Raw genomic sequence first — 23,483 nt, forward strand, 5'->3', positions numbered from 1 at the left:
GAAAATAAAGAACTAAAAAGTCCCATGAAATGTAAATTTCAAGCTCCGTTACGACCAGTGGAAGAAAAAAATAATCAGTGCTGTCAGAATAAAAAAGGCTGAGCTTGTTGGGAAATAAATATTGTTTTCCCCAGTGTCTAAAAGTGCTTGCAAAATATGCCACAAACAAGGGATTAAAAAGAGCTCAATTAATTCAAATAGAGAACAAGGATGTTCTGATTTTTTAGCAGGTGATGAGATTCAGGCACAAGCTGTGTTTGAGGTCCCAGTCTGGTGATGAGGAAGCAGAACACAACTCAGGCACAGGGAGTGGGACAGCTCTGCCCTGTTCTTATCACTTAAACAGGTTCTGGGCTTTGAGATATCATGATCAAATCCATTCTCTTTCCATTTTAATTTCCAGAGGCTCCATCTGACTGTTCCTTTTTGTCCCTGAGGTCAGGTAAGATGTCTTTTGGAGGCCACAGGATTCAGTCTACTCCATCAACAACTCCCAGCTTGCTGATCAAAACCTGTCTAGAAGAGACAAAATTTACCTTAGCTCCTGTTGGGAGACTGGCAACGATCCAAACAGCTTGGAACTGCATTAGTTGGGCTGCAAATATTCCTTTTTTCCCTGTTTCTTGGTGTGGCTGTCCCTGTCCCCATGGGGAAGAGCCTCTCTGAGCTCAGGGCAGCCCTCAGCTCCAGCAGGGAAGGGGCACAGCGTTCCAGGGGACACTCTGAGGCCAGCAGGACGGTCACAGCCCAAAGGCAGAGCAAGGAGAGCTCTGCAAGGATCTGCTCCCGGTCTCTGCAGGGTCTCTGCAGCAGGAGGGGCTGCAGGAGTTCACCCCCAGGCTCTGCTGGCTGTGCTTGGTGCTCCTGCACAGCTCCAGGCAAAGAACAGGGAATTTCCTCTGGTTCCCTCCCCACCCTACTCAGAGGATGTGTTAAAGAAACACAGAATAATTTATCAAGACAGATTCCTTTGTATTAGAGACCAGTCGAGTGAGTCCAGGGACCAGCTCAGGCACCCCTCTGCTGCCCAGAGGGGGTAAAAAACACCCCCAAAAACAGCCAAAAAACCCCTCTCCAGCTTCAAAAGGGGGTGTGAAAAACAAGAGGGCGAAGACCACAGTAAATCAAAAAGTGCTTTAAGAAAAGCAGCAGGATAAGATCATTCCCAGTCTGAGAGACCTCTGAGAGGCAGCAGGGGCCCCACACTGATGGGATTTTCATCTGCACACCCCCTGCCAGGGCCTGCAGAGAGTTCCCTCCTCCTGCCTTTGCTCTGGGCACTGTTTAACTCAGGAGGCAGTTCCCAGAGGAGTTCCCATCCCCTCATTCCTGGAGTATCCCGTTTTTCCAGCAGCTCTCAGAAGTAGTCATCCTTCTTGCCAGCAGCTCCTTGCCTTCCCAATCGGTCCTTCTGCTCTTGGACAAGCTCCAGGTCGTCGTTGTCATCCACCTCCCCTCCATGATCCTCCTGGGGGCACAGGGAACAAACAGCAAGGAAAAATCAGCCCAAAAGGAAATCCTGGAAAAGGAGACCCTGAAGCACACCACGCTGTCCCTGACCAGAGCTGTTCCACCAAAGCAGCCCAGCTTTGGAAACCTGGGAAAAGAGGGAAGAATCCACCTCTGGTGGCACCTTCAGGTGTCCCTGGCAGGACACAGAGGCGTTCTGAGCACATTTAATATCCTGGCAGTGCAGCTTGGACACCTCAGCCCGTTGCATGAGGAGCAGAATGAGGGGCAGATGGAAAGAGCAGGCATGAGGAGCTGATATTTTACATCCACCACCTTTAAAACTGTGCCACCAGCCCCACCCAGGCCGTGCAGCAGCCAGCACAGCCTCCAGGGACGATTTCAGCTCCAACCATCCATTGTAGACACCTACAAGAGGCCTGGAGTCACTCAGGGAAAGGAGACCTGCTCTGCCCACCCTCTATTTCCCCACTCCCTTCATTCCCAAACCCTCAGCAATCCTGGGAGAACTGCAGAAAAAAACCCTCAGGAGCCACCCACAAAGGGCAGGGAGAGAATGAATGAGACTGGAAGAGGGTTCATTTCTGTCTCTGTGAGCCAGAAGGCACCAGGGTGATCCTCTCTAGCTCATGCTTGAAAAACATTGATCTGGCATTGCTGCACTGGCAGAGCCTTGATTCCTCCTGTGATTCCTCCTGTGATTGATTCCTTCTGTGATTGATTCCTCCTCTGATTCCTTCTGTGATTCCTTCTATAATTCCTCCTGTAATTCCTCCTATAATTCCTCCTGTGATTGATTCCTGCAGTGATTCCTCCTGTGATTCCTCCTGTGATTCCTTCTATAATTCCTCCTGTGATTCCCCCTATAGTTCCTGCTATAATTCCTCCTGTGATTGATTTATCTTGTGATTCTTCCTATGATTCCCCTTGTGATTCCTCCTGTGATTGATTCCTCCTATGATTCCCCCTATAATTCCTCCTATAGTTCCTGCTACAATTTCCTATAATTCCTCCTGTGATTCCCCCTAAAATTCCTCTTATTATTCCTCCTGTAATTCCCCCTGTGACTGATTCCTCCTATCATTCCTCCTGTAATTCCCCCCGTGATTCCTCCCTGCTGCTCTCTGGGCAGCATCCCACAGCTCAGCTGCTGCAGGTGGGTGCAGACAGAAAGCAGGAGGGCACAAAGAGCACAAAGGGTGCTCTGAACACCTGGAAAAGGCAGCAGCGAGCTCCAGCTTTGTTCTGGACATCTCCCTGAGCAGGCAGAGGCAGAGCTGGAGCCCCTGCTCACCCCTAAAAGCTAAGTTCCCCCCAGCTCCTGGCTGCCAACACCCCCAGGCGACCCCACACCCCAGAGAGGGAAAGAGGAAGAACCTTGGTGTCGTACAATTTCTTGCTCCTGATCTTCTTGGTAATCCTCCAGTGGCTCTTCCCTGGGCTTGGCAGGTCTGCCAGCATCCTAAAAAACACAGGCAGGCAGGGTTGGGAGTGCCCAGCCTGCTCCCACCCCTGCATCCGAGCCCTAGGGCTGGATCAGGAATTAGAGGGAGCAGAGGGACAATCAGGCAACACAAATTCCATTTATTTTTTTCCATCCAGTCTCTTTTCCCACCTGCTGGCAGCTCCTTTCTCCTGCAGCAGCAGGGCCCCAGGGCTGTTGCCTCTGGAAAATGTTGGGTTATTTAGGGTAGAGCTTTAGGGAGCACAGCACAGCCAGTCAGGTATTTATGCCACTAATTCTTTCCACATTTTCACTAATCTCAAGGAGGTGTTGCTCTGCTGGTGCCAGCACCTCTCTCTTATTTGATTTCATTGGCCTGGATTTCCTTTTCTTCTTTCTTAATCCCACCATTCATCATGATTTTAGAGCCTGACAGATAAAACACTCCCTTTTTAAAACAAGCAACGTTCAGCTGCTTGTCAAAACAAATGAACATTTCCCTGATGCAGAGCCTGGCTTCAGGCAGCAAGAAACACTTGGTGAAATAAATGGATTCCATCTGCAAGGAAACAAACAGGGAGGCAGAGCTCTCACACGCTGCCAGGAGCCTTGGACAGGGCTGCACTGACCAGAGCCCGAGCACAGACTCAGATTATTGTCTCTGGTTCTGCTCCCAAGTGCATCCAAGTGCCCTCTCCCACATCTCCCCATCCCTAAAGGCGTTGCAAGTGCCAGGGGGGATTTCAAAAGCAGAGAAGATGAAGCCACAGCAAGCTCTGGTGCTTGGCTAAAAGATAATTTCCTAAACTCTGGTTTAGGAAATCTGGAACCTTTGCTCATTCTGCTCCACTCTATGCCAGAGCTGGACTTGCACAGCTGATAAAAAAACACAAGCAGAATGAAAGCAAAGGACCAAAAATTCCTATGAAATGGAAATTTCAAGCTCCATTACAACCAGTGGAAGAAAAAATTGGTTGGCTTTGAGCAACCTGCCAAAGAGTTTTCTCCTGCCTGCCACATCTCCCACTGGGATTATGGATCCATCAGGAATCTGATGTTTCCTGAAGCTCTCCCCAGCCGGGGATCCCTCCCTGGCCCTGTGGTTGTCACCTTTGGTGGCTTCTCCTTCCACTCTTCTTTAACACTGGGCTCCTTGAACTTCTCTGAGGCTCCCACCTTCTCCTCAAAGTCAGGTCTCTCCAGCTCAGCCTCCTCAAACTCATCCTCACCCTGGTTATTGGGGTCCTGGGCAGGATCTGCAGCATCATCTGGCATCTGGACCAAAAAAAAAAAAAATAAATAAAAAAGGGAAAGTCTTTTGTGGAAGGATATTCCCTCAGGAGACAGCAACCTGCCCTCCCCAGCAGGCCTGGAGCACTTGCACCTCTCCAAGCCTGTGAGTGTTTGTTAAAAAAAGAAAAAAAAAACCCCAAAACATCTTTGTCATCCCTCCACACCCAAGGAGTTTGGAGTTTACAGAAACTTCTGGGTGATTATTGACTGATTGGGCTCTTATTCCGAGCCAGATGAAACAGGGCAGGATGAGAGGATGAAAACTTCTCCCTGCCAGGCTGGGAGGGCTTGGAGCAGCCTGGGGTAGGGGAAGGTGGCTGGGGTGGGGTGGGATGGGATGGGATTTAAGGTCCTTTCCAAGCCCTGGAGGGGTTTGTGATGCTGGGGATGGGGTGTGATGGGATTTTTGATGGCTAGGGATGGGGTGAGATGGGATTTTTGGTGGTTGGAGTGGGGTGAAATCAGATTTTTGATGGCTGGGGTGGGGTGAGATGAGATTTGAGGTCCTTTCCAAGTTTTGGAGGGGTTTGTGATGCTGGGGAAGGGGTGAGATGGGATTTTTGATGGCTGGAGTGGGGTGAGATGAGATTTTTGATGGCTGGAGTGGGGTGAGATGAGATTTTTGATGGCTGGGGGTGGGGTGAGATGGGATTTTTGATGGCTGGAGATGGGATGGGATGGGATTTTTGATGGCTGGAGTGGAATGGGATGGGATTCAAGGTCCTTTCCAAGCCCTGGAGGGGTTTGTGATGCTCTGGTCACTCACCATGGGCTCCTGGAGCACGGGCTCTTTCTGGGAGTGCACCTCCCTGCCGATGACTCCTGCATCTGCCAGGGACAGGACAGGGACAGGGACAGGACAGGGACAGTCAGAGGGGTCTCCCCAGAGCCACTGCCACCACGGGGGTGGTTTATCTCAGTGCCCTGTGCACAGGAATGAAGGAGGAAATGGAAGGACAGAAAGCTCCACAGACCCTGCAGGGTTTGGCTGCAACCGGGGAAGGAGCTGGGCTGGGGTAAAAATGAAGTACATGAAGGCATTAAGGAGAAAAAGGATAAATTTGTGTTTCTGTAGTTGTAAGAATGGGCATTAATTAAGTGAGAAATTATTGACGAGATGGTGAAAGGTTTTATAGTGTAGTGATGTAATTGTATAGAGTAAGCTAAGGATTTATAATGATATATTATATATATAATATATAATTACATATTATATTTATGATGTATAAAATATAATATATAAATATAAAATGTAATATATAAAATATAATATATAATAGGTAATAGATAATAGATATTAAATATATTATATAAATATAATAATTATATATAAAATATATAGTAACTAACATTAAAATAACTAGTATATAAACTATTATAATAGTTTTATAATACTATACTAATATATAGTATTATATATTTATATTATATATAAATATATATTGTATATTATATATAATTATATATATTTATATTATATATAAAATATAATATATAATAGGTAATGGATAATAGATATTAAATAGGAATGATTTGCATACCCATTTGCAGCTCCTCCTCGTCCTCCCTGCGCGCTGGCTGTGCCCCTCTCCCGGGGCTGGGGCTGCCCCTGTGCCCAGCCCTGGGGGCAGCCTGGCCATTGCCAGGGGCTGGCAGCGGGGCCCTGGGGGTGCCAGGCAGGCCCTGCCAGCTGCAAGCAAACACAGCTGGGTTAGAACGGGGCACTGGCTGCGGGCTCTCAGGAGGCTCCTGTGTTATTTTATTGTACTGTATTGTATCAAAGGCATGGTATATTGTATTGAAGGCGTGGTATATTGTATCAAAGACATGGTATATTGTATTGAAGACATGGTATATTGTATTAAAGATATGGTATATTGTATCAAAGACATGGTGTATTGAAGACATGGTATATTGTATTGAAGGTGTGGTATATTGTATTGAAGACATGATATATTGTATTGAAGATATGGTATATTGTATTGAAGATATGGTATATTGTATTAAAGACATGGTATATTGTATTGAAGATATGGTATATTGTATCAAAGACATGGTATACTGTATTGAAGACATGGTATATTGTATTGAAGATATGGTATATTGTATTGAAGGTGTGGTATATTGTATTGAAGATATGGTATATTGTATCAAAGACATGGTATACTGTATTGAAGACATGGTATATTGTATTGAAGATATGGTATATTGTATATTAGATTAAAGATATGCCATATTATATTAAAGATATACTATACTATATTAAAGATATGCTATATTATATTAAAGATATGCTATATTATATTAAAGATATACTATATTATATTAAAGATATACTATATTATATTAAAAATATGCCATATTATATTAAAGATATACTATATTATATTAAAGATATGCCATATTATATTAAAAATATGCCATATTATATTAAAGATATACTATATTATATTAAAGATATAGTAGAAGCAAAGCCTTTTAACTCCAGTAAGTTACAGCAAATTCCAAGCATGAGATTTAAAAATCCGTTTAAGACATTTCAGATTTTAATTGCTGGAAAGGAAAGTGGCTTTGATTTCAGGAGATCTTGAAGCCAACAGAAAAACAAATGAGATTCCAAAACCTATTTAAGATATTTTAATTTTTTAATTGGAAAGGACGAGTGGCTTTGACTTCAGCAGCTCCTGAATCCAGCACACAAACAAATGAGATTTAAAAGTCTGCTTAAGATATTTAATTTTTTTAATTGCTGTAAAGGACGAGTGGCTTTGATTTCAGCAGCTCCTGAAGCCAGCAGACAAACAAATGAGATTCAAAAATCTGTTTAAGACATTTCATTTTTTTAATTGCTAGAAAGGACAAGTGGCTTTAACTTTAGAAGCTCCTGAATCCAGCAAATGAGATTTAAAAATCTATTTAAGACATTTTATTTTTTTAATTGCTGGACAGGACAAGTGGCTTTAACTTTAGAAGCTCCTGAAGCCAGCAGAGAAACAAATGAGATTTCAAAATCCATTTAAGACATTCCAGTTTTTAATTGCTGGAAAGGACGAGTGGCTTTGATTTCAGGAGATCTTGAATCCAGCAGACAAACAAATGAGATTTAAAAGTCTGCCTAAGATATTTAATTGTTTTTAATTGCTGGAAAGGACGAGTGGCTTTGACTTCAGCAGCTCTTGAATCTAGCAGACAAACAAATGAGATTTAAAAATCTATTTAAGATATTTTAATTTTTTAATTGCTGGACAGGACAAGTGGCTTTAACTTTAGAAGCTCCTGAAGCTAACAGACAAACAAATGAGATTTAAAAGTCTGCCTAAGATATTTAATTGTTTTAATTGCTGGAAAGGACAAGTGGCTTTGATTTCAGGAGATCTTGAATCCAGCAGACAAACAAATGAGATTTAAAAGTCTGCCTAAGATATTTAATTGTTTTTAATTGCTGGAAAGGACGAGTGGCTTTGACTTCAGCAGCTCTTGAATCTAGCAGACAAACAAATGAGATTTAAAAATCTATTTAAGATATTTAATTGTTTTAATTGCTGGAAAGGACGAGTGGCTTTGACTTCAGCAGCTCCTGAAGCCAGCACACAAACCCTTCAGTGAGAAAAATCACAACCCATCATAAAATCATCAAATACAGGTTGGCCACCACCAAGAGCTCGTCTGGACCCCACTTTAGGTGGCCCCAAAAAGCCCCAGGAGCACAAATCCCTGGGTCCTGCTGGGTCCCTGCAGATGTGATTTACCCCAGCACTTTGGGGAGGATGTGGCCATTTAAATTAAAAAATAAATAAATAAAATCAAAGTACAATCGCTGCCCTGGAAAGGCCACGGGTTCAGGGCAAAGACAAAAATAGAAGAGAAGAAAGGGCAGGAACGGGCTGAGTCTGGAAGGAGATCCAGAAGTTTCCTCTAGAGATAAAACAGGAATGAAATCCTGTTTGCTGCAGCGAACTGCACACACACAGGGGATAAATCACTTAAAGGAGGAAGCACTTTTTCACTTTTCACTTATTTTCAGAGCCACTTTCTGGGTTGGGGCCAGGCTTTGATGAATTGCAGCCACAAAAAAAAACAAAAACAAAAACATTTTCTTCCTTTTGCAGAACAGAGCAGTGTCCTGCCAGAGCTGCTGAGACATTTACAATTTTTTACAATTTTTTTTACTGGTTTCCCCAGTGTCTGTATGTTGGATTACTTTTTTTTTACTTAGAGATAAAACAATATAGATGTTGTAATTCAAATTATCACAACCAGAAGTCGACTATTTCTTAATTTCAATTTATTATATGTGCTTCTTGACTTATCAGCTTTTGCTGCACCATATTATAAATGTCTTAAAGTTTACCATCTAAAATTACCCCCATAAGTCTTACTACATCTTTCCTAATTCAATTTCTCTAATAGAAAATATCTATAAAAATAAAAATCTTTAAAGATTTTATCTATAAAGATAAAATATCGAATAATATCTATAAAACCATCCTTTAAAACTTATTTCTAATTTTATTTTGCTTTCAACAGCACCCATCTGATTTTATAACATTTCGAAATTAGCATTTCTTACCTCAAAATTTACATGCAAACATCCACCTTCTATCAAACTTGAAAAACTCTCTACAAATCTGTTCCCCACATCTGGATGCTCAGACTCCCAGGAATTCCACCAAAACCAGTAAAAAACCCCATTTTTCAAGAAAACCCACAAAAAAAACAAGAAGAGGATGGTCCTTTTGGGCATTTTCACCCCAAAACTTGCGAATAGAACAATTTTGTGTCACAAAATCAGTTAAAAACCCCATTTTTTCAGGCAAACCCAAAATAAAAACAAGAAGAGGGATGTTCCTTTGGACATTTTCACACCAAAACTTGAGCATAGAACAATTTTGTGTCCCAAAACCAGGAAAAAAACCATTTTTCAGGCAAACCCACAATAAAGACAAGAAGAGGATGCACTTTTTGGGCATCTTCACACCAAAACTTGAGAATAGAAGAGTTTTGTGTCCCAAAATCAGTAAAAAAACCCATTTTTCAGGCAAAACTACAATAAAGACAAGAAGAGGGAATCTCCTTTTGGGCATCTTCACCCCAAAACTTGAGAATGGAAGAATTTTGTGTCCCAAAACCAGTAAAAAACCCATTTTTCAGGCAAACCCACAATAAAAACAAGGGGAGGGATGCTCCTTTTGAGCATCTTCACCCCAAAACTTGTGAATAGAAAAATTTTGTGTCCCAAAACCAGTAAAAAACCCATTTTTCAAGCAAACCCACAATAAAGACAAGAAGAGGGATGCTCCTTTTGGGCATCTTCACACCAAAAGATGAGAGCAGAAGAATTTTGTGTCCCAAAACCAGTAAAAAAACCCATTTTTTCAAGCAAACCCACAATTAAGACAAGAAGAGGGATGTTCCTTTGGACATCTTCACCCCAAAAGATGAGAGCAGAAGAATTTTGTGTCCCAAAACCAGTAAAAAAACCCATTTTTTCAAGCAAACCCACAATTAAGACAAGAAGAGGGATGCTCCTTTTGGGCATCATCACACCAAAAGATGAGAGCAGAAGAATTTTGTGTCCCAAAACCAGTAAAAAACCCCAATTTTTCAGGCAAACCCACAATAAAGACAAGAAGAGGGATGCTCCTTTTGGGCATCTTCACCCCGAAACTTGAGCTCAGAACAATTTTGTGTCCCAAAACCAGTAAAAAATCCATTTTTCAAGCAAACCCACAATAAAGACAAGAAGAGGGATGTTCCTTTGGACATCTTCACCCCAAAAGGTGAGAGTAGAAGAATTTTATGTCACCAAAATCAGTTTAAAAACCCATTTTTCAAGCAAACCCACAATAAAGACAAGAAGAGGACGCTCCTTTTGGGCATCTTCATCCCAAAAGGTGAGAATAGAAGAATTTTGTGTCACAAAACCAGTAAAAAACCCATTTTTTCAGGCAAACCCACAATAAAGACAAGAAGAGGATGCAGCTTTTGGGCATCTTCACCCCAAAACTTGAGCATAGAACAATTTTGTGTCACAAAATCAGTTAAAAACCCCATTTTTTCAGGCAAACCCAAAATAAAAACAAGAAGAGGGATGTTCCTTTGGACATCTTCACCCCAAAACTGGAGAGTAGAAGCGTTTTGTGGCACCCACCTTTGCAGTGGCACCTCTCTGCTCCCTGCTGGCTGCTGGCTGCCGGGCACGGGGGCATTTTCTGCTGGGGAGGTTTGTCCTGCCCCAGCCTGGGCCAGCCCAGGAGCTGGGCTCTGCTCGTGGCTCCTCACCTGGATGTGCATCACCATCCTCACACCCTGCAGAGGAGACACCCCTGGCTGTCAGACACCCCCAAACCTGGGCCAGAACATCCTTTGTTAAAGAACAAATCCTTTGTTAAAGAACAGACAAATCCTTTGTTAAAGAACAAATCCTTTATAAAAGAACAAACATCCTCAAGTGCTGCTCCAGAAGAAATCTGCAGCCCTGCTCACCTCCTGCCTCCCTGGCTGCAGCTGGCTGCTGGCTGGCACCAGGGGCTGCTGCCCCTTCCCTCCTCCTCCTCCTCCTCTTCCTCCTCCTCTTCCTCCTCCTCTCAAGCCTGGCATCTTCTGGAGAGCTTCCTTGAGCTGCCTGAACTCTTCCATCTGAGCCTGAGGGGAGGAGAAGGACACAGAGAAACCTCACAGGGGGTTAAACATCTCCCTGCTGGGAAGTGGATTCATTGCTTAGAAAATATTTCTTATTTAGAGAATATTTCTTATTTAGAGAATAGCTCTTATTTAGAGAATATTTCTTATTTAGAAAATATCTCCTATTTAGAGAATATTTCTTATTTAGGAAATATTTCTTATTTAGGAAATATTTCTTATTTAGAGAATATTTCTTATTTAGAGAACATTTCTTATTTAGAAAATATCTCCTATTTAGAGAATATTTCTTATTTAGGAAATATCTCTTATTTAGAGAATATTTCTTATTTAGAGAATAGCTCTTATTTAGAAAATATTTCTTATTTAGAGAATATATCTTATTTAAGGAATATTTCTTATTTAGAGAATATTTGCCCAGGTGGTTACCTGGGCATTGAGGAGCTGGGAGTGAACCTCCTGGTGGGCTTTCCTGAGGAGTTTGCTCTCTTCTCTGAGTTTAAACACCGTGTCTGCAGGAGAAGAAGAAATTTGTTTAAAAAGAGATTTTTTTTTTCTTTTTTTTTTTTTTTTCAAGTGTGGCATCTCCCTTTCTCACCACAAATTCTTCCTGACCTCACAGATCTCTCCAAGCCCAGGAACCACAAACCTGCTCCCCATTCCTTGCAGTAATTCCTTCTCTCCAGGCTCTTTCCCACCTCCTGCTCTCAGCTCAGGCTCTCGCTGTGTTTGCCACAGGACTCAGATAATTTGATTTTTATTTCCCTTCCCCCTTGGCTTCTGACTGTGATGAGTGAATTAGAACATCTGTACTTCTCACCCTTCATATGAGACTGAAAATGGAATAAAAGCTTTTCAAACACCTCTCAGTTCCCCATCCCTGGGTCAGAAAAAGGCTCAATCCAACAAATCCTGACCCCAGTCCCTCCTCAGCCTGGCGTTTTCTGTTTGTCACCCTCACCCTGCAGGTTGGTGACCTCGCTGTCCTTCTCCTGCTGCAGCTGGGCCAGTTTCTGGCTGTGGCTCTCCAGGCTCTTCCTGTGCTCCAGTCTGAGGCTGTTGTGCTGCAGCTGCAGGTCCAGCAGCTGCTTCTTGACATCGTCGTGCTGGTTCTGGAGAGAGAACAAGGGTCAGGGTGCTGCCTTGGGAAGGCTGAGCTGACCCAAGAGGAACCAAAATGGTCCCAAAATGAACCCGAGATGAACCAGAATGGTCCCAAAATTAACCCAAAATGAACCAGAATGGTCCCAAAATGAACCAAAGTGGTTCCAAAATGAACCCAAGAGGAACCAAAATGGTCCCAAAATGAACTCAAGAGGAACCAAAATGGTCCCAAAATGCACGAGCACTCACGGGGTGTCAGAGACATATTTTATGAAACATCTTTTTGCCAGGATCTTTTCTCTTGAGGAGCTGGGAAGCTTCAGCTTCTCCACGTTTTGCTGCTTTAGAATGTGATTTAGAGAATTGTTTGCCCAGCATGTGAAATTGTTTTTACATGATGACAACGACAGCCACCTGTGTCGAGGCCGTGAGCAGTCACAAGATTTTATTATCATTCCATTCCTTTCTTTTCCAGCTTTCTGATGGATCCTTTCTCTCTGTTATTTTCAGGATAGTTTTAATACAACATTTTAATATTGTATAATATCATAACATAACAAATCAGCCTTCTGAAACATAAAATCAAGATTCTCATCTGGAACACAACCACAACGGGGTCTCTCATTTTTAGAATTTCTTCCACTCCGAGCACCAAGTTCTCCCATCCCACCTTCCTCCAGCTATCCAGACAGCAGGAACGTTCCAGACCCCGGCAGAAATGATCGGGTGGGAGGTGAAAAAGGCAACAGCAGCACCCCAAACCCAGCTGTCTGTGCCCTGATTTGGGAGCAGCTTTGCAGCAGGACAAAGTGGGATCAGCGACCGGGGTGTTGAACCCACGAGCAGGGAGAGGCCACAGCTCATTTTTCACCTCCCAGCAGCCTCAGGAAATCCGTGTCAGAATTCCCTGGGCTGCTCAGGAATGCCAGGGTGCCTCCTGCAGCCAAACATTTTCATCTCCAGCCAGGAGGAAGAAAGGGCTTGGCGAGACAAAGGCTCAGGCCAGGCTCCAGCTGGGTTTTTTTGGGCAGAGTCAAGGCACTGGGAGGGGCTGGGCCAGCTCCAGATGTGACCCAGCCAGCCAGGGGTGACAGCAGCACCCGGGGACACCCGAGCCAGATGTGCTGGAGGCTCCATGGAGCCCTTTGGGGACATTTGGGACCTCCAGCTCCCATTTCCCAGGTGATGACAATGACATTCCTGGCAGAAATCTTCCTCCCGAGCGAGCCAGCTCCACTGGGAAACATTTCTGCTCCAGTGGCAGAAGTGTTACCCACAGCCTCATAAAGGCCTAAAACCTGCTTTTTCTGAGAAAAAAAATCCCATTTCTTAAAAAAAATCTCCCACAGTCCCAAGGGCTGTTTTGTCTTTCAGCAGCTGTAAATGTAGTTTAAAAAAAAATAGATGGTTGAGGTTGTTTTTGGTTTTTTTTCCCCCCCCACTCCTCCAATAAAAGGAAGCAAGAGAAAGGGAGCCAGGAATAAAATAAAGCTCCGAGTGTCCCCTTGAGAGAAGCAAAGCAGAGCATTCTGCCCAGGCTGCAGTTGCTATGAAGAGGAATTTTGCTGTTGCAGAGCGTTCCCAGAATCCCAGAATTGGGAGAAAGCCCAAGAGACAGAACTGTACTTCCTTTCCTCCAGCTGGAATCCAAAAGCCAGGCAGCTGGAGGTCCAGCTCAGCTCAGGAAATCCAGCCCAGTGCTGCTGGAACCCAGCCCTCTTTCTCCATCCCAGGCTTAAATTAGCATTTCACTGCCAAGTTTAGACTGAAAATGTTTTTAAAAACCACCCCAGCAGCCTCCAGTTGCATTGCTCCAACAAAAGCAAAATTGAACATCGAGATGTGCTTCAGGTAGAGCAGGTGATAAGCTATAAAATGCTATAAAATGTTATAAAATACAATAAAATGCTATAAAATGCTTTGAGCTGCCCTGCTCTGAGCCTCTCCCATGGACTGGAATATTTGGTAGGAGCCCAAAGGTGAACTCCAATGGATAACCCAAATTTTCACACTGAGAGACCCAGAAAAAGAGCCAAACCCTGGGTGATAAAAATGCTCAAAGGCTGATGTTGCAGTAAGAAAAATTATAGAAAAATTATAAAGAAAAGCCTCATAAAATCAGGCCTGCTCTGGCTGGGCTCTCGTGCTGCCCAAGTGTGGCAAATGGATTTGTACAGAATTTAAAAAGTTTGATAGAAGATTTATGTAGTGTGTATTTGTATGTAAATTTTGAGATAGGCAATGTTGATTTAGAAAAGTTAGGGAATAAGATAGATATTGTTAAGGGAGAAATGGAATTAGAAATAAATTTTAAAAGATGGATAATTCTATTTCTCTAAAATATCTATTTTAGATATTTTAGAGATAATTTTATTTTAGAGAAATAGAGTTATGGAAGATGTATTGTAGTAAGATCTGACACCCAAGGTGGATCCATTGAGGAGATCCTTTAAATAAATCCCTGCTTTATTCTGTAGCTCTGTTCTAGCTCAGCCTTCCCAAGTGCAGGAATCTTGGGATTCTCCACCCCTAAAACACAGCAGCCAAACCTCCCTCACCTTCAGGATCTTGTGCTGGGAGCTGAGGGCCCCATATCTGTTCATGGAGTCTTGCTGGGGAGAAAAAAGATCCAACAGTGCCATTAGATCCAGAAAAAAAATCCAGAGGAGGGAGAAAAAATATCTACCAGTGCAATTAGATCCAGAAAAATCCAGGACAGGGAGAAAAAAGATCTAACAGTGCTATTAGATCCAGAAAAATCCAGGGCAGGGAGAAAAGCCCCACAGAAGCAGCTGCCCAAATTCAGCCCACAGGGAGGGACTGGGAGCAGCAGAACATTTCCAGGCAGGAAAATGTTGAGTTTTTATCTTCTTTTTGCTGGGGTTGGGATGAAATGTGTGAGGTGGGAGTTCTTGTTTGGACTCAGGTGTTTGTTAGTTCTTATCAGTGTTGGAGTCTCACAGCAGTGAGTTCTGCAGTTCTTCACCAACGAGGCACAAAATGGCCAAATATCTTCCTTTACAAGGCCTTTTAAGGCTAAACTGTCCAATTAAGAAATGACACCTAAATTATTTTCACTTTTAACCCAATAACCAATCACTTGAAGTTGGCAATGTGGAGTTTTTTACCCAATTCCACAAAACCACCCAAACCCATGGAGGAGAAGGTGAAGGAGAAGAAGGAGAAGGAGAAGGAGAAGGAGAAGGAGAAGGAGAAGGAGAAGGAGAAGAAGGAGAAGAAGAAGAAGGAGAAGGAGAAGGAGAAGGAGAAGGAGAAGGAGAAGGAGAAGGAGAAGGAGAAGGAGAAGGAGAAGGAGAAGGAGAAGGAGAAGGAGAAGAAGAAAGAAAGAAAAGAAAGAAAGAAAGAAAGAAAGAAAGAAAGAAAGAAAGAAAGAAAGAAAGAAAGAAAGAAAGAGAAGAAGAAGGAGAAGAAGGAGAAGAAGAAGAAGGAGAAGAAGAAGGAGAAGAGGAAGGAGGAGAAGGAGAAGAAGAAGAAGGAGAAGAGGAAGGAGGAGAAGAAGGAGAAGAAGAAGGAGAAGAGGAAGGAGAAGAAGAAGGAGAAGAAGGAGAAGGAGAAGAAGAAGAAGGAGAAGAAGGAGAAGAAGAAGAAGGAGAAGAGGAAGGAGGAGAAGAAGGAGAAGAAGGAGAAGGTGAAGGAGGAGAATAAGAAGAAGGAGGAGGTGAAGAAGGTGAAGAAGGAGGTGAAGAAGAAGAAAAAGGTGAAGAAGAAGGAGAAGAAAAAGGTGAAGGAGAAAAAAAGGTGAAGAAGAATAAAAAGGTGAAGAAGAAGAAGGAGAAGAAAAAGGTGAAGGAGAAAAAAGGTGAAGAAGAAGAAGAAAAAGGTGAAGAAGAAGGAGAAGGAGAAGGAAAAGGAGAAGGAGAAGAAGAACCTACCTCCACCCTAGAACCTCCATCTTGCTCTATATATATCACGATATTTTAAGACCCCAACCTCTCATTTTCCCACCCTGTGACCTCACACCCTTCTATCCAAACCCCACACCCACACTCCCAGCTCCATCATTCCATTCTGGAAGCTTCTCCACAGCCCCAGGTCAGCGCAGGGCTCTCCTGGGGGTCAGTGCCTGCCAGCACAGAAAGTCTGGAATTCCCAGCAGCCAGAACTCCAGCCCAGAGGAGTCAGCCAAAGTTCATTCAACCTGTGCCACACACACGGAGCCTTCCCTGCCTTCCCGGCCCGGTGGCACCAGAAAAAACAAATGCCATTGTTCCCCAGCCAGCCTGGGACGAACCACACCTACCTTCTCCTTGTTGAGAGCTTCCTGAGCTTCTAACTTGTACACTAAAAAATCTGGAAAGGGGAAAGGAGGAGGCAGGTAAGACACAAAAACCACGCTGCTGTTCTCAAGGCAAAAAGTGACAGTGGGGTGGAGGGTGGCAGTGCCACCTCTCCAGTGACACTGCACAAACCAAGAATCCATCAAATTTCTCCTCCTTCTCCATAAAAAGAACCCAAACAATAAGTTGTTTACAGAAAGCGTGTGAGAAAGCAATGTAAACGTCAGGAGGTTTAGGAAAATGCTAAAAAATCAGGGTGACAGGCAGGGGAACGAGCTGGGGTTTCAGCAGGGTGGGGTTTGGATTTTGGGGGGCAGAAGGAGCTCAGCCCCTTGTGAGCACAGAAAATCAGCAGGCTGGGATGCCGAGGCTGCCGGGGGAGCACCCCGTGCCCTGGGAGGGTGGGAGTGCTGCCATGAGAGCCGGGACCCAAAAAACCCCTTCCCTTCCCTTCCCTTCCCATTTATATTTAAGTTGTAATGTTCTAATAAAGTATTGTTCAGCATTTACATTTCGATTTAGATTTAAGTAGTAGTGTTCTAATAAAGCATTGTTCAGTATTTATACTTATATTTAAGTTACAATGTTTTAATAAAGAATTGTTCAGCACTTATATTTATATTTAAGTTATAATGTTTTAATAAAGCATTGTCCAGCATATATATTTGTATTTGTATTTATATTTGTGTTTATATTTTTATTTTTATTTTTATTTATGTTGTAATGGTCTAATAAAGCATTGTCCAGCATATATATTTATATTTATATTTATATTTATATTTATATTTATATTTATATTTATATTTATATTTATATTTATATTTATATTTATATTTATATTTTTATTTTTATTTTTATTTCTATTTCAGTTGTGACATTCCAATGAAGCGCTGCCCAGCATTCTGCAGCCCCGGCTCAGGTGCCAATCCTTTCCCCGGTTTCTGCATTTTTCAGCCGCTCTGGGGCTCGCGGGGCTTTGGGCTCTCACCTTCCTTGGTCTTCTTGTGCTCGCCCCTCTCCTTCTGCAGGGAGCGCTCCAGGCGGGACCGGTGCTCGTACACCACTGGGGAGAGGCAGACACCGCAAACCTCCCGTTCATCCCCAAACCTTGACCCCACCATTAAAAAAATTCACATATTTTTCCCCACCATTAAAAAAAAAATTAGATTTTTCCTCCACCATTAAAAAAAAAAAAAAAAAATCAGATTTTTTTTCCCACCAATAAAAAAATTGAGATATTTTTTCCCACCAATAAAAAAAGCAGATATTTCCCCAACCATTAAAAAAAAAATCAGATTTTTTCCCACCAATAAAAAAATTCAGATATTTTTCCCCACCATTAAAAAAAAATCAGATTTTTTCCCACCAATAAAAAAATTCAGATTTTTTTTCCCACCAATAAAAAAATTCAGATATTTTTTCCCACCAATAAAAAAGCAGATATTTCCCCAACCATTAAAAAAAAAGAAATCAGATTTTTTCCCACCAATAAAAAAATTCAGATATTTTTCCCCACCATTAAAAAAAAATTCAGATTTTTTTCCCACCAATAAAAAAATTCAGATATTTTTCCACCATTAAAAAAAAAATCAGATTTTTTTTCCCACCATTAAAAAAAAACAGATTTTTTCCCATCAATAAAAAAATTCAGATATTCTCCCCCACCATTAAAAAAAAAAATCAGATTTTTTCCCACCCATAAAAAAAACTCAGATATTTTTTCCACTGTTAAAAAAATCAGATTTTTTCCGCCACCATTAAAAAAAAATCAGATATTTCCTCCACCATTTAAAAAAAATCAGATTTTTTCCCACCCATAAAAAAATTCAGATATTTTTTCCACCATTAAAAAGATCAGATTTTTTCCCACCATTAAAATTCAGATATTTTCCCTACCATTAAAAAAAAAAAAAATTGGATATTTTTCCTGCCATTAAAAATAAAAATCTGATTTTTTCCACCATTAAAAAAATGGGATATTTTTCCCACCTGTTTTTTCCCACAACAACTCACTCCACCTGTTGTTGTGAACATGCAGAATGTGTTACAGAGATTTCTTTACCCAAGGGTGGGTTCTTAATTATTATTTCTTAATTTCTTCCTTTCTTAATGAACCAACGGTGATGGTGTTTAGATTAGAGGACCAATTAGGTCAACCTATATATCTATAAAAGCAATAGGTGTCTTAATAGTAATAATAATAATAATAATAGAATAATGTAGAATAAAGAGATTGATCAACCTTCTATGAATCACAGAGTCAATATTAATTATTGCCCAGCCTGTTGCTACATCAGGCCCTGAGTGTAGGAGATTTTTCCCCTTCCACAACCCAGACCAGGATTTTTTTCCTTCCACAACCCAGCCATTGACTGGCCCCGAGTGTAGAAGAGATTTTTTTCCCCTTCCACAGCCCAGGCCAGGATTTTATCCCCTTCCATAGCCCAGGCCAGGATTTTTTCCCCTTCCACAACCCAACCATTGACTGGCCTTGAGTGTAAAAGAGATTTTCCCCTTCCAGAACCCAGCCACTGACTGGCCCTCAGTGCAGGACAGAGTTTTCCCCTTCCACAGCCCAAGCCAGGATTTTTTACCTTCCACAACCCAGCCATTGACTGGCCCTGAGTGTAAAAGAGATTTTTTTTTCCCCTTCCACAGCCCAGGCAAGGATTTTTCCCCTTCCACAACCCAGGCCAGGATTTTTTCCCCTTCCACAAGCCAGGATTTTTTCCCCTTTCCACAACCCAGCCCTCAGTGCAGGAGTGATTTTTTTTTTTCCCCTTCCACAACCCACTGAGAAAACCTGGGGGTGTTCAGAGCCAGGAGTTGGACTCGGATGATCCCCGTGGGTCCCTCCCAGCTCAGGACAATCCCAAATTCCATCATTCTTTACTCATCTTCGTGCTGAGGCACAGCATCAACTCGTCTGGCCGAACTGGCAGCTCGGGGAGCCAGGGCGTCCTGAACAATTTGCTTTTACAGGAGAGAATGGAGGGTGGTGAGCGTGTAAATCCAGCTGGAATCCAGCCAGGCACCCTCACCTGCTGCCAAAGGAGCTGCTGAAACAATCAGAAAGCAGAGCCAGGTGCAGAAGAGCGCAGGGGAATTAAATTGTGCCACAAGTGCAGGGACAGAGCCCCAGGTTTGTCCCCAGAGCACAGCACCAGAGGCAGATGAGCCTCCCAAAAATCATCTTTCTCATCTGCCCCTCGCCAGGCTTCCCCAAATCCAAAAAGAAGCCTTGCCTTTGTTGAAATTGTTGGACAAGAGAGTGTCTTCTCAAAATAAAAAAGGGTAGCCATGGCAACAGCTGTGTTTGGGAATGGGAGGACTGACAGGGGGTTAGGAATCCCAGCAACAGGCTGCAGCTCTGCAGTTCACACACGTTCGGCTGGGAAAAAAGATGAGTTTGGCTCAGTTGTTGGCCCGTTGTTCCCAAAAACTGGGGTTCCCTGAGGCTGCCACTGCCATCCTCTGGGGAAGCAGCCCCTCTGTGCAAGAGGAGCAAGAGAAGCTGGCACACCAGGGAGGGATGGGGGGTAACTTCTGCCCTGCTGGGCTCTGCATGCCCCAAACTCTGCTGCAGGTGGGAATTGTGGCTGGGACTGAGCTCTAGGTGAAGGGAAAATGGAAGCAAACCATGAGATGACAGCGCTGAAGCTGAAGGCACATTAATTAGATCCACTCCCAAGGCTGACTGGGTTTTGTTTCCTGCAGAGGAACACGCACACCCCGCGCTGTGCAAAGGGAACACGCAGCCCTGGACACCAGCAGCCCTGCTGGGATGCTCCACTTGCAGCTCAGAGCCACCAGGAGAAGGTTTAACCCTGAAAGGCTCAAATGTTGAGTCACAGATCTGCAGGATGCCCCAGCAATACAGGAAAAAAATATCCCTGGATGTGTCCACAAAGGTCATGACAGACACCCTGGATTTGATTTTAGCCGGGGAAGAGCTCCCGTGTAAGCACTGTGATCTAAACTGACTTTTTAGGGGGGGAAAAAGGGGTTAAATAATATCATGACCTTGAGTAGAACAATTTTTGGCCACATGGATTCATTCTGTGGGAATTCCAGGGGCAGCCCATCCTCCAGCATTACACACTCGAGTGCTGCCTACCCCCAGGGCATTCCCACCAAACCTCACATGGGGAGCTCAGCAAATCCCTCCAGAGACCCCCAAATCCTGTGGCAGCTCCTGGAAACCTTGGCACAGCCAGCAAGGCTGGAACGATGGGCTGGACAAAGGAGATCAGAGTTCAGCAGTGGAGTAACCGCGTGTCCTCAGCCCTCCCCGCGGGCTGAAATCCCATTTTCCCACACTGAGGCATTTATGTAAGGAGGACAAACGAGGGGAGAGAGGGGGAGGAGGAATCCACACGCTGGGTTTGCCTTCCGGTCTCCAGCAGCTCCTGCCAGGGAAACCAAGTGCTGGGCAGCGGGATCAGAAAAGCCAATTCTTCCTCCTCCTCTTCCTCCTCCTCTTCCTCCTCCTCTTCCTCCTCCTCTTTCTCCTCTTCCCGTTTTTTAGGGAGCTAAAAATCCATCAGCAGCATCCATCAGCCCCAAAAAGCTCTTACGACTTTTTAAATCCCGGATCAACCTCTCGAGAACGAGGTGGGTTTGTCAGCGGGATCAGAAAAGCCAATTCTTCCTCCTCCTCTTCCTCTCCTTCCCCCTCTTTTTAGGGAGCTAAAAAAATCTGCAGCATCCATCAGCCCCAAAAAGCTGGCACGATTTTTTTTGTCTCATACTTTTTTAGTCTGACCCAACATCTCAAGAATGAGGTGGGTTTGTCAGCGGGATCAGAAAAGCCAATTCTTCCTCCTCCTCTTCCTCCTCTTCCCCTTTTTTTTAGGGAGCTAAAAAACCTGCAGCATCCATCAGCCCCAATGGAGCTAAAAACCTGCAGCATTCATCAGCCCCAAAATGCTAGCACTACTTTTTTAGTCCCGGAGATTTTTAGTCTGGACTTTTTTAGTCTGGACTTTTTTAGTCCGGACCAACCTCTGGAGAACGAGGTGGGTTTATCGCCCTGCAGAGCGGACTGTGACAAAACTTCAGGCACAGATCCCTTCCCTCTCTGCTCGCTTCCACACGGGGCAGAGGGAGCGGAGCCGCCTCTCAGAGCCTGCCCTGCCTTTTTACTCCTCGCTTTCGGCGCGACAGGGGTTTGGATTTGCAGCCAAAGGGAGAAGAAATGGAATAGACGTGACGCAGCTGAGCTCGCCCATCCAGCTCCGATCCCCCTTTGCCAATTCAGAGTCAGGGCTGCTCTAATTCCTGACACCCAAATGGGGGGAAAGGAAACAATTCAGAGTCAGGGCTGCTCTAATTCCTGACACCCAAATGGGGGAAAGGAAACAGCGCAGCATCTTTAAAGGCAAGAGGTGAACAGGGGAGCATGCTTGTGGCTGGGAGGGAGAGAAGTTGGGGCAGGGTGTGCACACACGGACAGATCCGGAGCGGGTCACTCGCCTTGGAGCTCTGGAGAGGATCACTCATCTCAGAGCTCCAGAGAGGATCACTCATCTCAGAGCTCCAGAGAGGATCACTCATCTCAGAGCTCCAGAGAGGATCACTCATCTCAGAGCTCCAGAGAGGATCACTCATCTTGGAGATCCAGAGCTGGTCACTCATCTCAGAGCTCCGGAGAGGATCACTCATCTCGGAGCTCCAGAGGGGTCACTCACCTTGCAGCTCTGGAGCAGGTAACTCATCTTGGAGCTCCAGAGCTGCTCACTCACCTTGGAGCTCCGGAGAGGATCACACTCACCTTGGAGCTCTGGAGAGGGTCACTCACCGTGGAGCTCCGGAGGGGTCACTCACCTTGGAGCTCCAGAGCAGGTCACTCACCTTGGAGCTGGGCTGACAGAGCTTCCTGCTGCTGTTTGTATTTCTGCGCCAGCGCTTCGGCGCTCCGCACCTTCTGCTGCAAGTGGTTGTAGAGGAAAACTCCGGAGGCCAGGCAGGCCAGGGTGAGCAGGCAGAAGGCGGTCTGCAGCAGCCCCTTCTGCCTCCTGGAGCACATCCCGGTGCCCATGGCGGGGCCGGAGCGGCGGTGCAGCGCAGCCTCGCCGGCGCTGCTAAAGCATCTGGTTATTTCGGCCCAGCGGCTCCTTTCCTCCGCGGATCCCTGCGGAAGATGCGAGCGCAGGCTCGGCTCCGCTCCCTCCGGCCCTGGAGGGGCTCCTGCCGGGCTCTATTCCTCGCTGTCCGGCGGGACATCCGCGTCCGAGCGGTGCCCGAGCATCCTCGGGGGGCGGCCCGGGGGGGCTGCGGGGCGAGGGCAGCGGGCGGAGGGCACCGAGCAACAGCAGGAGCAGCAGGAGGAGGAGGAGGAGGAGGAGGAGGAGGAGGAAAACTTTTGCTTCCCATGTGCTGCGGCGGAGACGGGGGGGCGGGAAGGGGGTACCGCCGCCTTTTGGCTCTTCCCACCTCCCCCGCTGGAGCAAGCACCGGAAAAAATAACCCGGCGAGAGGAGGAGAAGCCCTTGGGCCCCCTCCCCGCGGCTTCCCCCGCCGGCAGATCCTGGAGGAAGCGGCGGCACCGGGGCCGGGAGAGCGGCCAGGATCGCGGCGGCGGCATCCGGGCTGCGGCGGCGGAGAGTCCGCCCTCGGCGGCGGGAGGGGCTGCGGGCACCGCGGGGACACAGGGGGACCTGGGGACAGCAGAATGCCGGGCCAGGGCTGGCCGGGTCCCGGCATCACCAGGAGGCCCTCGGCAGTGTGTTCCTTCCCTGCTCCGGTACCTGTTGCTAACGGGAGGAGGATGAGGGACACCGGGAGGGATGGAGCGGGAGAGCATCCTCACACGAGTTCTTTAAGAGCTGCTAAAAACTGTGGTTTCTCCTCGGGAAATAGGAGCTGATGAAGGCAGGAGGGCGGGAGGAGGGGAAAGATGGGAGTTTGGCTTTTTGGAAATGGTTTGCGTTGGAAGGGAGCCTGAACCTCATCCCTGCCCTGGGCAGGGACACCTTCCACCAGCCCAGGTTGCTCCAAGCCCTGTCCATCCCAAGGTGTTCTGGACATGCTCTCCATGTGGGCTCCTCTCTTCTGGCAGAGCCCAGCTGGTTTTACCCATGTGTGTGATGCACGAGGTGACCCTTAAAGGTCCCTTCCAACCCAAACCATTCCATGATTTTGTACCTCATGGGACAGACAAAGTTCCTGGAGCCTTGCCCGGGTTCTGAGCTCACATCTAAGATCCCCAGGTTTGTAATGAATCTTCTCTG

The 23,483-nt window shown here is 45.2% G+C and overlaps 1 protein-coding gene across 2 annotated transcripts; it reads right to left on the reverse strand.

The window, feature by feature from the left end:
* Positions 1-375: 375 nt before the first annotated feature.
* On the reverse strand, positions 376-22,773 carry LOC121351511 (Golgi integral membrane protein 4-like). Of its 2 annotated transcripts, none has more exons than XM_041463681.1 (13): positions 22,105-22,773; positions 17,240-17,314; positions 16,215-16,264; positions 14,512-14,565; positions 11,811-11,961; positions 11,279-11,361; positions 10,694-10,852; positions 10,359-10,516; positions 5,749-5,897; positions 4,974-5,035; positions 4,025-4,189; positions 2,848-2,932; positions 376-1,468 (listed from the first exon to the last, which is right to left on the reverse strand). In XM_041463681.1, the coding sequence occupies exons 1-13, from the start codon at positions 22,289-22,291 to the stop codon at positions 1,443-1,445; spliced, it is 1,404 nt and encodes a 467-aa protein (XP_041319615.1). In that variant the 5' UTR covers positions 22,292-22,773; the 3' UTR covers positions 376-1,442. The 2 variants fall into 2 exon arrangements, with proteins under 2 accessions (XP_041319615.1, XP_041319614.1); XM_041463680.1 differs by having other exon boundaries at positions 2,861-2,932; positions 22,105-22,771.
* Positions 22,774-23,483: the final 710 nt, after the last annotated feature.

The sequence above is a fragment of the Pyrgilauda ruficollis genome, unplaced genomic scaffold (genome assembly GCF_017590135.1).
Source record: "Pyrgilauda ruficollis isolate IOZ18807 unplaced genomic scaffold, ASM1759013v1 scaffold169, whole genome shotgun sequence".
Lineage (NCBI taxonomy): Eukaryota > Metazoa > Chordata > Aves > Passeriformes > Passeridae > Pyrgilauda > Pyrgilauda ruficollis.

Bases quoted from the DNA above. Each gene is read 5' to 3' on its own strand.
- LOC121351511 (XM_041463680.1), bottom strand. From the start codon at position 22,291: ATGGGCACCGGGATGTGCTCCAGGAGGCAGAAGGGGCTGCTGCAGACC. The intron at 16,265-17,239 runs GTGAGAGCCCAA...TCCCCTTTCCAG, and splicing joins GCACAAGAAGACCAAGGAAG to ATTTTTTAGTGTACAAGTTA. The intron at 11,362-11,810 runs GTGAGGGTGACA...CTTCTCCTGCAG, and splicing joins CGAGGTCACCAACCTGCAGG to ACACGGTGTTTAAACTCAGA.